At 38.6% G+C, this 17,344-nt stretch overlaps 1 protein-coding gene across 1 annotated transcript in view; it reads right to left on the reverse strand.

Moving 5' to 3' along the window:
* The window catches only part of LOC140229168 (uncharacterized), a 35,635-nt gene extending 21,154 nt beyond the window's left edge, over positions 1 to 14,481 (reverse strand). Inside the window, exons 1-2 of the mRNA XM_072309471.1 lie at positions 14,409 to 14,481; positions 8,867 to 9,009 (exon numbers count right to left, since the gene is read on the reverse strand). Coding sequence (XP_072165572.1) covers positions 8,867 to 9,009; positions 14,409 to 14,481 — 216 coding nt within the window. The remainder of the gene's footprint in view (positions 1 to 8,866; positions 9,010 to 14,408) is intronic.
* Between the last annotated feature and the right edge of the window lie 2,863 nt (positions 14,482 to 17,344).

Raw genomic sequence — 17,344 nt, forward strand, 5'->3', positions numbered from 1 at the left:
TTTGTTAATTACTTGTCACATTGAGCATACAAATGCAATTCTCTCTTTGGGTGTACCATTTTCATTTTTCTCCATTTTTTTTTTCTCTGAAAGGGAAAGGGAAAGCATGCCATTTCATGCCTAGTGAATCTCAATGCATGTCAAAATGTCACAAAGTCTGCACAAGCCATTCATCAATGAAAGGCAGAACAGGACACACAACACACACATACACATACTCACACATCTATCCAAGCTATAATTCCCCCTAGATTGCAGCATCGCTCTGAAGCTGAATTATGAGGGGATAAAAAAGGTTTCTCCTGTTGGCTTCTCAGTTTTGCTAGGAATGTTTACTCAGGAGACACTAGTTAAGTTCACATGGAAACTAATTATTGATGGTAGCTTATCATTGATGATAAGATCTTGCCCCCTAAACTACGACGCACGTCCACACGGACACCCAATCTCAAACACTGAACTTTCAAGCGAGAGTTCCACTCTATGATAAAACTACAGAACTGAAAGAAATACATGCATGCAGCACTAGCAATTAAACCTGATCATGGTGCGATGATCATGTATATAGTTGTGCACAACACGCTCTGGAGGTTGACCGAGAAGTTGATGGGAGATAGGGTTCACAGAGAGGTCATGCCAACTTTCGAGTTTGTTGATTACTGTGTCTGCATGATGCTAAACTACCAGTGCCCCCCCCCCCACCCCATGGCTCGTGGATAGAGCATACACCCTGAGAAATCTTGTGACTCTAATCAAGGAGTAATGTTTAAGACAGCTAACTTTAAGTGTGCTCACATGATACTACCTGCTAATCATCAAAATGACCAGCTAGTCATCAAAGTTTAAAAGTTCCAGCTAAACTTAAAGTTTTGGAGCATAATGTTAACATAACTCTTGTCACAAACCATTCGGGGAATTTTTTGTTTGTTTGTTTGTTTTTTTTTTTTAAAGAGCACATCATTCCACACTCAAAGCCTGTCTGGTAGAGGTATAATACTGTATATGCCATATATTTAGCAAGTCTAAATTTTCGCGAATCACGACTTCCTGACGATTTGGCGAGTGGTTAAATTCACGATTGTGGAGTACTGTACTGAACGGAGAAATGTACACGTGTGCGTCACATTCATATTGGGATCAGGGTCATCATATTCCCATGTCTTTAATTTCGCGAATAGCACCTGACTCGCGAAATTCGCGAAAATAAAAACCCTGCAAAATATTCGCCGTGTACAGTACGTGATAAAATCTGACAGACTGATATCCTTTCTCCAAGATGGCCGCTGTGGATTTGAAAATCTGCAAATACTTGTTTGCATTGAGTAGTGTTAATCAATCCCATGATTGTGGGCAGAAAACCAATGAGTTTTGAGAGACCTTGCTATATTCTTACAGGAGAATTTACCTCCAAATATATATGTGGGTTCAGCAAAATAATGCAGAAACATGAGAACAAATCAGTAAAGTTTGAGGAAATTCAGACGATGAGTTTTCTACAATTTGTCTCCCTCTACAAATGAAATTTGTAAGATCCCAACTGCTGATCAATAATTGCGTGCTCATATGTTTACACATGCTTGTGTGGATATATTAGATAAACCTGCGGTTGTGTATACGAGGTGTATGTATGTTCATACTGATGTGGGTGTATGTGTTTATATGTATGTGTGTGTACATTATGTATATCTGAATGCCTGCGCACATGTGTGCATGCATGCATGTTTGCTTTTGACAAATAACCACGTGCCTATGAAAGGCAGCTGTCCGTCAGTATTCTTTCTGCTAGTTGATTTGCCAATTTTTTGAGGCCCACAATCACTTGACGTAATTCCCTCACACCAACCGCGATATGATAATTTCCATGGGGTTTCCCCCCCCCCCCTTTCCTGACAGATAATACAAAATGCCTGTCACAACCGATGGACTACGTACTGGTGTACAGATCGATTCTTGGATTTTGTGGTATTTCTCAACAAATCAATAACACAGGGAAGAATTGTCGCGAGTAACACAGTGCAAACATATATTGAGCAAAGGAAAAAAAACCACTCCTGACAACAGTAGCACGGATTCTAGGAAAGGGTTCAGAGAAAACGGGACAGAAAAATGATTGTATCCCCTCAAGAACTCCTGTGGGTAAACTGACAATCGAGTGAGGACAAAAACTGGCTCTGGAAATTGGATGTCCTGCTGGGACCGTCTTGTTTCTGCTGAATCATTTCATAACATCTTTCCTGATTTGTTAGAGAAATACGTTTCAATCTGGGCATTTAGTGAGATTGATTTCATTCATTCACTTTGGACTCAAAGCAACTGAAGGATGAAATCATGCTGTGTGAAGAGAAATATCCATGTCACTGCCATCATCTGTACTCAAATATCTTCCTTACATGTCAGATGGTACTCAGTTCTGGTTCTTTCACTCTTTAAGTGCCATGTTTGCACGTCCGACTCAGTCGACGGCATGCCAAGTTTGCATATTCTGCTCAAACGCACAAACCCGCCCAAACCAATCGATAAATCGCCAAATGCCTCAGTACAATGAAAGCGTTTCTCGCGCTTCCGTTCCTCTCACATATAGCTTGCATTTTATGTGGTGATTGACTAACAAGTGGCGTTACGTACTGGATTTGCGTGTAAATTCTAAGCTTCTGTCACGGTTTAGTGTGCAGAAGTCATGCCTTTACAGTAAATTAGCTACTAGTCATTTAAAGAAAAACAATCATAGATTTGTCATGCAATTTACATCAAAGCAAAGCTTGGCGTTTTCTCTACAACTTTACTTACTATACGTCGAGCTTAACAGAAATCTATAGAAGTATCATAGATTTGAAAAACAGAATGTTTTCTCAAAGCATGACAACGTTGGTATCTCATAATAATGTGGCACACAGGGGGTTTCCACCATGGCACATGAAGAGTTAAAGGGAATTCTGGACCTGTTAAACATAAATCTGAAAAGAGGGAGGGTAAAACTTTGCAAGCACAACAGTGAAAATTTGATCAAAATTTTATTAAAAGTAGGGATTGATGAAATTTTAAAGATTCACTCATTTTTGTGAACCATTTCTCAAACAGTAGATATGAATATGTGAACGAGTGAGATGATGATGTAATCACTTCACATCTTTAATTGATCATGGACAAAAAAGAGATCGAGCAACATTATTATAAGATATACGTATATGATAAATAAGTGTTTCCGTGTGTGTTTGGGGAGGGGATGTGCTCACAAATATGTAAGTATGAGCTTTGTCACTGGGCATGAATACTGTAAAACCATGATTTTTCTTGGCATGAGACTTTTGCAAATTGGAGCACCCTGCCTCTTTTACAGCATCGAACTTTGCAGCATCAAACTTTCATGAATTGCCGACCATGAATAAATTACAGTATATACTTCATGTACCTTGATTAAAAGGGATTTGTTGAGCACATACTACTGGTCGATATAAAACACCAACAAAACTAAATGCACACTACTAGTACTAAGTAAGCATCATTAAAAGAAAAAAAATGAACGCGCACTGCTAGTATACAGTGTGTACAGCATTCGATGCATTATGAATTTTTGCGAATCTTGGCTCTTCGCAAAATTCATGAAAGTTTCATGCACACAAACATTCCTGGTTTAGATGGTATTCCATTAAAGACAACAACCTTTTTTCCTACTCACCATCTATCTGTTTCTTACCATGCATTTGCACATTTGGGCCTCGGGTGTAATCAACTGCCATGCCCCCCCCCCCCAAAAAAAAAAAAAAAAAAAACACATTTGCCAGAAAGCAACCTATCATCTTTGTGGCTCTGTGCATTGCGCACGCTGGCACATCAATGCGGACAGCTGTCGTGGGAACCTCAGCAGTCGATTACTCAAGGTATACACGCTTGGCTATGTGTCGAATCATTTCGTCAAAACAATCTGCCCAAACATGTCCAAACAGAGCGCTTTTCAAACCTCGAACCGGACGCAATCAATATAAGGTTAAGTTTCCCCTCTCAATCTTTCCTACTCCTCACTTAACTTTCCTTCTCTCGTACTCTATCTATCCCTCTCTGTTTCACTCTATCCATTTATCAGTCTATCTATGTATGTGTTTATATCTCACCTTCTTTCTGTCTGTCTGTCTGTCTGTCTATCTGTTTGTCTGTCTGTCTATATATCCATTTATATGTTTGTCTCTCTCTTTCTTACAAAGATTATCACTATTATAAAGATATTTTGTTTGAAATTATCGATCCTCCTGCTCAATATCATTTCCTCTCTCCATCTCTTCTTTCCCCTCTAATCTTGTCTCATCGATTCCTCTCGTTTCGTATCCTCTCATCCCACCTTTCTGTCATCATGCGGAGATTCAGTATCAGTTTCAGTTTTAGCTGTAGTTCTTTATACCATTCTGGTATATTATACTTTGTTGCTATTGCTATTTGACTGTTCGTTATGATGTGATTTATTTTTCAGGTGCCTCAGTACTACAAGCTGTGATTTTGTTTTAGGCTCCCCTCTGTTTCTCATAACTACTATTTATTTAGCATTTGTTGCAAATGTATATGTTATCACAGTATGTGTTTTGATTATTTTTTGTATGTCAAAAAGACAATTTGTTATTGTACAGTGTATAATCATTGTAACTTAATTATGTTAGCTTTTTGTTCTTGTGAACACAAAATAAATTCAAATTAATCAATCAATCAATTTTTCCTCTTTATTCATCTATTCTCTCTGAGTATTTTCCGATTTCTCTTTATCACTCTGTGCATGCAAGAGTCAGTTTAAGGCACATTTGCATCATGGACAAGTGCAACTTGTTAATGCATACATGACTCTACTCTTTTATCCAGGGGTCTAGGACTGATTTTTTTTTTTCTTAAGTTGCTATACTTTATCTTAAGCCCAGGATCTTTATGTCTACTTATCTTGACTTTGCAATTTCATCTTTCACATATTTCACAAGCGCAAATAAAAAGTTACTCCACGGGTGGATGAGTTGCTGTTATGCTTTTGAGCTTGGGAAGGAGATAAACCCTCAGCTTTCCTGCATTCTGTGTCGGTAGATACAAGGTTATTCACCTCCTCTGGTGACAGGTATAAGATACTGCCATTGTCATTCAAATTATCAGAGGAAAAAAACAACCTATTTTGAGAGTTGTTTTATCTTTTTTAAACACAGGTAGATTAGTAAAGGTGAATGTTCAAAAACAAAACTTTGACCACTTCACAGCAGCATGCATCAACACCACAGTCATTTTTTTTCTTATGCTGTACAAGTACAATATTTTTGCATGGTGAAAACCTTCAAAAATTTTGCATGACAGGAAACTAGTATGAAAATGAAAGTTTGCAATTTTTTTTTTTTTTTTGGTCAAATGCTAAACTAAAAATGTTGATTGTGGTATTTTCAGATTTTGAGCTCTTCCAATGCCCTTTCAGATAAATGAAACTTTACAAGAGAGTGTAGATCTATAAAAGTTCAGCTAACTAAAATGGTCCTATTCTCACTTTCATTTATTGCCATGGAACACACTTTCAGATATATGAAACTTTGAAAGAAAATGTTCATCTATAAAAGTTTCATTCTCACCTTTACTTAATGCCATGGAATCAAATCTAGGATAAACTTATATCTTAGAGTTGTTATATGAATTGTGGCCATATGTTAAAGCATGCAAAGCCATGTACATAATGATATATATCAGTTTTGTGTGTGCATGTATGTGTGTGTGTGTGTGTATGCGTGAGTGTGTGGGCGGGTGGGTGTATGGAAAATATAGAAATTTAACTGGATCATCGAGATAGCTGAAAATAAGCTGTTTGCTGGAAGGCAACCTTCGGTGGTTTTTTTCTTCTCTTTTTTTCTTTTTTCCGGAGACCATGCAAGATGGCATGGTGAGATAGCGGTTTCTCTGTGGTTTTCTTTGCTTCCAGTATCCTCATCACACTACATCAATTCTAGGCTAATCACCCATAAATCAAGATCAGGCAGGGGTCAAAAGCTCCTCTCTTTCTCTCCCTTCCTCGAAAATACACTTGGGAACGGAATGAAGGAAAGATGTACCCATGCTGACTTGTATCGCGACTGAAGTTAGTGTGAGTTTCTGTTGTTGCTGTTGTAATATAACCAAAGAAATCCATTATTTCCTCCCAGAGAAAAAAACACAATTTTCCTTGTCAAAGCAGAGAAATGCATACTGCTGCCATCAGAGTCCTCACAAGTGCTTGGTGTTTGTCTAACACCAACGGATGTTATGCAATTTAGTTTGAATCTTAGGATGGATATTTACTTTTAGCCACAAAGCAGAGATATCTGCAAGTTGTCCCTGTTTGTTTGTTTGTTTTTTGATAGATAAAGAAAATGTGACCAAATATATGATAGAAGCATTATATAAAAAGATATATGTCATCATGTTTTTCTTCTAGTAGGGTAAAAAGGGGGGGGGGGTATATCACTGTTAACCCAGAAACTTGTGAACCCAACGGTTACAGCTAGACATAAATCATCTGACTGTGGCAAATTGCTAGAAATATTGACATACAAATACAAAGGGAAAAACATGCATACATAACTAATGAAAAAAAAAAAAAAAACCCGGACAGACCGAGAAATGGATAGATAAGTAGGAATGGGTACATAATACTGTATAAGCTGCTATTTTTCGCGAGGGTTTAATTTTCGCAAATTTCGGGAATTGCAGTCGGATCACAAATTTAAAAACAGGCAAAACTGTCTCCATGTGCTTTGTTAATAGAGCATTAATGTAAGCATCGGCGTCAATTCACGAAAACAACATCTGGCGAAAATGTCTATGACCTCGTCATTCGCGAAATATCTGTACGCGAAAATAACGGCGTATACAGTAGTGCGGAGATATTTTGGAAACTCTACACCCCCGCTCCATACCAAAGAGTATCATCATGTCATCTTCATGACATTCACCCAGATGGCAATGTTTGGGCAGGCATTCTGCTAAAGAGTGAAAGTGTTTGAGAAGATACAGCGCAAGAATGGAAAAGACTTGACGGCTTGCTACAGTGTATGTCCCCCCCTTCCCCGTCCCCCTCCCCCTCCATCCCCCCCCCCCCTCCCGCCCAAAGCATAATTCAGATGGGTAAAAAAATTATGTGAGAAGAGCACAGAAGTGCATAGATGTGAAATTACTCCAGGACACTTTGGGTATTCGTGCATTAAACTCGTTGAAGACTAGTCCCAAGTGTACTCAGGCAGGTGTCTATGGGATTTGCATGTTATAGCAAACTCAGTTCATCCTCAACAGGTTAGGAAATCAAAGATACTCAATAGTGGTGCACACTCACTCCTATGGAGTACCTGCAACTTGGCAAAGATTTGCAAATTAATCTGCATTTCAAAGCCAACAAATACCTTTGTTGATTAAAGTTTATTCACTTGATACTCTACATTTCATTTTTATTACATCTATTCCAAGATAAGCTCTTCATGATGTACGCATTAAAATTTGTTATGTTTTGCTTTTCTTTTCAATAGGAAATGTTACCAAAGACCAGCAATATATGAAGAAATCAGGCGCAATGGGCAAGTAGGGCATCAAATGAAATTCAAAAAGTCAAGCTTGAATTTGCATCTAGGATCTAACAGGATTTTAGTTCCTAAAAGGGTGGGGATGTGGCTCAGTCAGAGGTGTATCTGCCTCCAGATCCACAGGACCCAGGTTTGATTCCCAAGTCTAGCTGACCAATGTCATGTGTAATTATACTGTCCCCTCTACTAAAAGGGAAAAACACTGTCCCTCGGATAGGACATTAAATGGAGATCCCTTGTGTGAGAGAGTAACAACCCAAGCACATTAAAGATCTCATTTCACTCACTTGTATCAGAAAAGTGCAGTATGCTAACCTGGTGAAGAGCCTACCCAACTACCCACACAAGATCATTTTTGTGATAGACTATATAGCCCTTTAGATTAAGACAATAAGAAGAAATATTTGTTCAGCACATTGCAACAAGCCTACAGTATGTAGGGCTTTCTCTTAATGTCAACCGATACTTACTGGAAAGAGGAATTTCACACCATTTACTGGAGATTGAAATTCAGATTAGGGTAATACAGAGGTGATAGATGTACAAGGCAAGGAGGCATACACACTTAGACACACACCCACACACAACACATTCCCACAAGAATCACACTGAATGATATCACTCCCTCAGAGAGCAATACATTTATGTGGGTGCCTTTGTATGTGTCCAATGTACACCACACATTTGATTACATGTGTGTGTGTGTGTGTGTGTGCGCGCACATGCGCGCGCGTGTGTATGTGTGTGTGTGTGTGTGTGCCTCTGTGTATGGAGGGGTACACACATCTTTTGGGTAGAAGGAGCTGTAACGCATGATACATTTCATCTTCGGTAGATATCAACATACCGTAAAAGTGGATATTTTCATGCTTCGCCGGGTAAGATGAATTTTGTGTGTTTTTTATTCCGCGGAATAAGGATATTAACTACTGGAACATACGACATGCAAAAATGTTTTCATGGTTTTATTTTTGCGCTAGCTACTGGTTGCACGAAATGCGCAAAAATTTCCACACTGCGAAAATTTCCACTTTCATGGTACTTCCTTGAGGAGATGCAACAAAGACACGCAAAATGATATATACATATGATTGTAAAACATCAAAGAACAAGTTGTCCATTCTCCCTTTTTTATCAATCAATCATAGCTGAGAGGAATCAAAAAATAACAAGAGAGGCTGCTGTACAGACACAGATTTTATCCCAGGGCTGGCCACTCGGACGGAGATTGACTACACTACAGGGAGATTGTACTCGGTGCTAGTTCACGCAACAAGTGGTCAGGATGTTCCCCCGAGCCCCTACCCTACCTTGGCAACGTTCGTCAAGCAGACACCATGATCCAGGCACTCCATGCCCTCGGGCGAGACCGGGTAGTGGCAGTCGTTCTGTTTGACCGTGATGTTGACGCGCAGACCGAATCGGCACTGGAAGAGGGGGTTCGCCGTGTTGACTGTCGGGAGATCAAATGCAAAGCAGAAAGAATAGAAATGGTTAGGAAACGAGCTGAAGAAAGAGGAAGAAAACATATCCATGAGTAGGAAAATATCACTGCTTGCTGTTTTGAATACAGAACTCATGTCCGTTGCAAAAACTCTCATTTCTTGGTGTTTTAAATACAGAGCTCATGTTTGTTGCAAAAACTCTCATTTCTTGGCACAAAGAACAAAAAAATACACACTGCTTAATAGATATTTCAGATATCTTGATTTTTTGTTTGTTTATTCAGTAACATTCCTTTATTCTCTCTTGATCTCTATCATTCTATATAATTTCTATGTCCATTTTTTTCTATCTATGTTATTTATCCATTTATCTATCTATCTATCTATCTATCTATCTATCTATCTATCTATCTATCTATCTATCTATCTATAGCTCAGTCGGTAGAGCACAGGTCTAGCAATCCGGAGGTCTCGGGTTTGACTCCCGATGGAATCCCATTTTCTTTGCTCACTTTTCCACTAATAGTATATATATTTTCTGGTCAGTTTATTCTGTCTTTATTTGTTACAAACTCAAAAAGCTGCATCACTTCGGTGATCCCTTGCATTTATCCCCAAGTTGAATTATCCTTCGGGTTTATGCCAGGTTTAAGTGTGTGCGTGTGTGTCACACACATACACACTGCTATAGCTTCTGACCACCCGAGCATCAAGAATTAAGGGTTTCTGGGACGAACACTGTACTAGGGCTTTCTATAGCTCAGTCGGTAGAGTACCGGTCTAGCAATCCAGAGGTCTCGGGTTCGACTCCCGATGGAATCCCATTTTCTTTGCTCACTTTTCCACTAATTATCTATCTATCTTTCTATCTATCTTTCTATCTATCTGTTTCTGTCACAGTTTATACTTGTTCCTTTGTTTCTCAACTTTCTTGTGTCTACTATAATATCACACACCAAAAATGATGATATAATGCTGACAATGTCTAGTGCATACCATGGTATCAATATCAGTTTGGAATGGAAGGGAATCTTACTTTTTTCTTCTCCAAAATGAGGAGAGGAATACTTGATGACATGTTAAAACAGTGAAAGACAATTTCAACTCCTGAAAGAAGGTAAGAAAATAAGTGAGGTTCATCAGTTTGAGACAAGTGTTGTCATGGTTGCAAAACTTGATTCTGTATTATTTTTTTTTTTCTTGGTGTGCCGAGAGAAAATTGGACAATCCAATATCCATTCTTTTTGGACACACACACACAAAGTAAAGATAAACACAGGACCGACAATTTCCTAATAACATCGGGGTGTGGTTTCAATCTCGATCGCAATTCATGTTTGACTTGGGCCCATCGCGCACGGACAATTTTCCGATGAAGCCAGTGTCTGTGGGCGACATCTTATTCCAGAGGGAGTGAGTAAATATCGAGCGTGAATGCAAAGAGGGGAAGCCAGCCCATCGAAAGATAAGCACGTGGGTTCAGTTACGCAGAATGGCTTGATGGAAAAACATAGACTCTTCACACCTCTCCTATTATATCTTCTTCTTTTTTTTTTCGCCTGTTGCACCCCTAATAATTCAAAAGCAGGAAGAGCTCTTGTCTGGAAAAAAAAAAAAAACTTTTAAACTTTGATGAATGTCACCACTCATCTCTAAAACAAAGTTGATGACGTTCCATGAAAAGCATTCAACCATTTTTATGATGACAGCAAAACCAAAAAACAAAAAAAAGGGACAAAAAAAATGACTCCTTGAAAAACAGCTCCAGTAGCTCACAGCCATTGTCATTTTAACAGGAAGTTATATGCAGTGGTGCATGCTGAAACGCTGGACAACATGCACAGGTAATCATGGGATGCATCCAATTACGAAGTAATTTTTTTTCACAGGAGATGATGAAGCCTGCTTATTTTCATGATCATAATGGCTAAGTAAAACTACCTATAATCACACACATTCATCAATATAATTGGCTAAATTTTCAATCCAGTACAGTAGAGGTTTTGCCTCTGAACAGCCATTCAATCTTCTCAATTTCAGAGGCATCATGGAATGTCAATTTTAAAGAGCTTGAATTATTGATTGGCAACATTGTTTCTACGGCAACAGGAAAAGTATGGATGGAAAAAAATTGATAGCGTATGAAACCTGCGATTTGCATTTAATCGTACCAGGCAAGTACATGTACTAGTTATTTGTACATGCTTGCGGCTCACTTTTTGAGCTAAGATGCACACCTGGGAAAGGATGAGTGATGTCTCAATTGGAAAGCTGTTAAGCCTGACTGAAGTCATCTGCAGAACTGCTGCTGCAGAAAAAAAAAAAATCAAAAAAAATTTTTTTCCAGTAGAATGGAAAGGAATCCGGAAGGTAATTTTTTGGTGAAGTTTTACTCAGTGTTTTATGAGTGCTTCATAGTTCCATTTGAGTTTCAATGGAAGTTTATCACAGAGAAAGGGAATTCTGACTAAAAAATACCCAAGAAAACTCACTGAGACTTGCCCAGCTTCACAGGGAAGGGGGCATAGGAGAATAAATATCCTAATGATCTTGTAGCCAGTTGTCATTAACAGCGCATAATTTATTCCATCACGAGTGTCTTGCATGGCTGGCATGTGTGACCAACAGTCCTAATAAGCAACCAAAAAAAAAAAGGGTAAAAAAAGGAAAAAAATATCCATGTAGCACTGGCCTAATCACTCTCAACATCACTGTCCCATGTTACCTTCATGGCATCTCCATGGAAACAGGGTGTGGTATATATTCTGTTTATGTCCACATAGAGTTTATTTGGGTGTGCCTTATGTCTGCATCCGCATGGAGTTACAAGTAAGCTTCTTCTCTTCTCTTCCCCCAACTGTATGCTTTCAAAAGGATACACTTTTTTACCCCATTCCCTGCCAGATTTTCAAAATCCCCAAAGGCTTTGTCTAGAAGGTACCACATCTACATTGGCAATGGGTTTATCCAGTAGAAAATATTGGTCTGCATGTGTATGCTATGCACCCATACCATCCCCCATCACCACCATTCAGGAAGGATCTTATATTCTATTCTTTTCTTTTTTTTTACCCATCACGTAAGGTTCTCACAAGCCAGCTAGCTTCTTCCCAACCACCTGACAACTCTTGTACAAACACGGATCACACAGATGCGGACCGCTATTCAGTAATGACTTGTTCGTTTGCTCTCGCTCGAGAGGGCAGCCCGACAAATTTACCGACACGCGCCGATAAGAGTGTTAGCGAGAACGGAGAATGCTCAAGGTGTAATTCTCCCCGTCGCCATCTCGTACGAGACTTGACGGTGCCAGGGAGGACTGACGCATTACAAAGTATGAGGGAAAATCACTTGTACTTGTTCACATGGATCACCTAGCTCTCTTCATTTGCCGTTTTTATTTTCCAGGTCTCCACTCCCCCACCCCCAAATCAAACTTCATGCTTAGACCCGACTTGCAATAAGTTAAATTTTACTCTGTTTAAAGGTGTGATAAGGGCGAAGTGTATGTTTGGTATTGAACACTTTATCTACAAGTGAGCTTTACTTTAATACCTATCCATTTACAACATTGTAACTGCCAGGTTTGATTCTGACTGACATCAGAATGGCAAATTTTAAAGGGATAGGTGATTAAAGCCAGACAAAGTGAATACATACATTCTATTTTCTACTTCACTTTCTATGAGGGAATAAACAATACAACGCCATGTTAATCAATATTGCTGCACTCACGTTCATCTTCTAATGTGTAACATGCATTATGCAAATGAACATGATTTTTAAACTGGTGTATGTACCAGACTACGAAAAGAAGACTTGGAAAATGCTGTGGATATTCAAATGAATGGCAAAATGAGCACAAACTGTGAGTAGCTGCAACAGACAGACATTAAGCTTGTCTGAATTCTCAAATGTTTCAGCTGCTACTACTGATTCAATTTCCTGCCTCTGTGCAGAACATTCACCCTCAGCCCCTCTCCCTCCCTCCCTCCTCCCTTGTGGAGTAAGCTCTACATCCTTGAATGGGGCACTGGAGAAATATTATCATCAAATTGGTTGATTGATGGGGACGAGGATTCCAACTGTCATACTTCTAATTTCATAGCTGGGTTGCAAGGTTTCTACTGGCAAGCAATATCCTCGGAAGCTCTATAGCTCAGCCAAAATTCTTCCTACGATTGCTGACACAAACAACATGTGCCTAAATCTCTCTCATACTCAACACCCACACAACATTCACATGCCTGCACACACTCTAATGATTATTTTCTGAAAAAGAATATTCCAATAAGGATATTTTGCTATGAAAGCACCTACATTGTATTCCTGAAGTGAGGCAGTCAACCTTGAAAATCACTCACTCACACACACACACTTTCTCTTTGTTTTACTTTTCTTTATTTGAATTTCGTTCAAGACTATCAAAGCCATATTTAAAAGAGATTTACATGCACATGTACACACACAAAAACACAAACACACAGACTCACTCTTTTCATATCTTCATAAGATGTCCCACAATCTGCAAATCATGAATTGTGTATTCAGCTGTGACGTGCTCTCTACATTCAGTAAATGACAGCTTCAAGAAAAAATGAAAAGCAATAGCTGGCAAACTTTTATACTTGCGTAAAAGGTTCAAAGCATACCCTATATTAGCATGCCAGTATGCACAAACTGACAGAAAGAATGCTTGAACAACTCATATCTCTCGCCACTGAAGTGGTATTGAGAGATTATTGAGTACAAACAATTTGGTTCATTGCAGGGGATGCATTATTTCAATTGAATAAATCAGCCATAATCAAATTGACCATGGAATAACACTTTACTTAATTTGAATGATTGAGTGAAATAGTTGGCCTCCAGAGAAATCCCTCTATCTGAAAGCATTCAGGGGGACATAATTTTCAACATAAATTGATCAAATGGTGTCAGTAATGTGTTAGATAAACACAAATTTCATTGATACTCATTTTACCCAAACTGATTTCATAGTTTGTGACTAATTTGGCTTTGTTGTTATTGTTTTTTATTTCATCTCATCAATGCTGACACATTGCAAAGCACTGGTGGCATTTTTTTTAACCACATAAGCTCTTCCACAATTGCCACCAGTAATTTGTTGCATGTAGCACCAGCATGTTCTTGGTGGAATGCATGAATTTATGGTGGGATTTTTTTCTGCATCTTATAGCATCCACGATATCACACTGATCCATAGTTTATATCTTCCGGTATAACATAAATGCCAGAAATCAAAATGTCATGTTGCTTTAGATTAAAAGTTAAATGATGTGATGCCATTTTGCAGCTGCCAATACCAAAGTCCTTTCCAAGACACTCTGGATAAATTCACTGACCAGCATTCCTGCCTTTAAGATGATGACTTGAAGTGGCTGACATCCTCCAACTTTCAGAACACCATCCGCATTGGTAGGTTTGTGGGGCGAGCTATGATGGCGCTGGTACTTCATCCCGACCATAATCTTTTTAAGCCTCACAATCAATAACTAGTTATCTATCCAGGATGACTTGAAAAGAGCCAGTAAAATATCGACACCAAACATACTTGAATTCATTATTTTGTGTGTGTGCTTTTAACAAATTACCACATCACTTACTCTCTCTGATTGAAAGCAACAGTCTGGGATTCTTTTGTCTCATCCCCTCCACTTCTCCCATCATGGAAATTAATTTAAGGGGAAATTCTTTCAAGCACAAAGTGGCACATGAACATGACAAAATGGAGTAATGAAGAAAGGATAATAGCCGGTGACATTTAGATTGAGATTAAAAGCAAATGACAAGGTACACCCAATAAAACATTAGGAAAGGGAACAATGATGTTATGTAATGAAAGTAATGATAGTTGACTCAATAAAGATGGTTAGGAAATACATTTTCAATTTCCTTTCTTTAACTGTTTTGATTCAGCACTATATATACACTATGTGTAACGAGACTAGAAAAACTATTTCTCTTGTATTTCTTGTCAAACATGTTCACATGAGACAAGCAGCATCTCATATAACAGCACAAATTGAGAGAATTGAGAAGAGAATTGAAGAGCACGAACACTTTTCTCCCTTTTTCTTCTCAGCCAGCATTAGCCAAGTGATAATGTGGCTCCTGACACAAAGGTTTTTAAGCAGGTCTTAGCAGAAACAATTCTAAATAAACCTCAAAAGCTAAAAGTACTCAAACTTGTTCATCTAATCGAGTCCACTGCTGATGGAACATGTTGAATTTGCCATAGAAAATCATGGGTTTATGTCTAAGTCACAGAAGAAGCCATGGTGCTAATTTCACATAGTGGTGAATATTCAGAAGACTAAAGTCTAAAGTACTGGACAGACACCTCTTAACAGAGCATAATCTTAAAGGAGAAATCAAATATTTAGATAGCAACATGAGACCCAGAATGGCCATAAGGGGAGTGTGCCATTACGACGGTGATTCTTTTTGGCAATTCTTCTTTAAGTCGCATTTGAGCATTTGAGTCATCCCCCGCCGTGACATTTAAGCTCCGCCAAGACAATATAATCAGAGACATTGAAGTATCTACCACTAAGCTCTGTCCCCAGACACGACCTTCGCTACATGGGTGGATGATCAGATTAGAATAAATCAATCACGGAGAACCGCGGAGGAGAGGGGCGTTTGTTTACCCATACACAAGCCACTACAGAAGCATCAACAGCTCGGTTTTGTCTGATAATCTCGACAAGATCCGGTAAAAGAGAGAGAGAGAGAGAGAAAAAAAAAAGCTAGCACATACACCTCAGAAGAAAAGGTTTCCATTTGACATTTTAGCGCTGTATGCTCAAGTTTATCACGTTCAGTTTAAGCACTCACAGTGACCCCTGCCATATGCTCAATGGCCCAGACTATATTGAACTCAACGGACATTATGCTCAAGCAACATTATGAAATTACTAAAATATTGTGATCATAAGAGGAGACGTTAGACCAAAGGCAACTGAAGTCCAGTCAAGTCTCAGGTGTTATTTTTCTTTTCCTCTTTTCTTTTCTTTTCTTTTTTTTTTGGGGGGGGGGGGGTTGGGGGGTTGTGCATGGCACCTGAATTGTTTATTTGCACGTTCACTTTTTAAGGGCATTGCTATTGATGACTTTTTTTTTTATCAGTTTTTTTTTTTTTTTTGGGGGGGGGGTCATTTAGGCATGATGCTGCATGATAAATGGCTCAGAACAACAAAAAACAAAAAAACATAAATCAATCTCATTCGTTAACCTTGTCAGGTTATGTTGCATATCATTTATTATCATAGATTTGTTTGAAAAAATATACTCATGTGCATCGGAAGGGCACCATCAAATTGCCAATTTCCTGTATTGCCTCATAGAGGTCAGTCTTTTGTTCAAGTCTGAATGTCCATGCAAAGTTAATTTTATATTTCTATGAGAGGTTATAATGTCACTTAACTGTGACAAGTTCTAGAGTGCTAGGGATTTTAATCAGTTTTGTTATGAGGGGATAAAAACAGAATGCCCCCCCCCCCCCAAGTGGTATGGCCATACCGGGTAATTGATTCGTAAGGTACGCATATACATACATACATACACGTGTACACCACATACATACGAACATACATACATACCTACCTAACCGGTCAAGATGAATGTGTATAAAAGGCAAGACAAAGTTCTAGGGCTTAAAGTTCATCTTCCAGCATTCGGAAATTTGTTCGCAAGAAACTTGTCTGGCTGACACAATTTGCCGTTTTGGATAATATTTCCCTGTGTGGCTGATATTTCACAATTTCGTTGGTATCAAACTGAAATTGTGTTATCAAAGCATTGTTTCACATATTTCTTACCCATATAGGTATCCATTTTAGAGCAAAAATCAACAGTTTCTGCAGTCATATGGGAACTATGTTTTACCTTTAAACAGATCATCAATAGAATCTACTCTCCAGTCTCCTTCTGGTCCACTAAATCTCCTACCTTGCTCCAATTTGCAAATCCAGAAATTACAATGTATCTACCAACTCAATACATTACTTTACCAGACTCAACATCAAAACATGTCAAATTAAAGTCTCTTTCATTCACTTGAATTCAGTTGGAATTCTTCATTTCGTTTGGGGTTTCTTAGGCATCAAACAGCCTAATCTTAGAAGCAAAGGGATAGACCTACAAACATCAGACAGCATCAAAAAGAAGAAAACATCATTTTGAAAAAATTTCATATCACCATGTAAGAAGGAGAATGTGCGCATATGAGATTCAGTACATACACTGTGGAATTTCACCATGCCTGTACTTAATATGTCCTTGGCAGTAACTGACCAAGCTACTTTATCAGCTTAGGGC

Source organism: Diadema setosum, chromosome 1, assembly GCF_964275005.1.
Source record: "Diadema setosum chromosome 1, eeDiaSeto1, whole genome shotgun sequence".
NCBI classification, from domain to species: domain Eukaryota; kingdom Metazoa; phylum Echinodermata; class Echinoidea; order Diadematoida; family Diadematidae; genus Diadema; species Diadema setosum.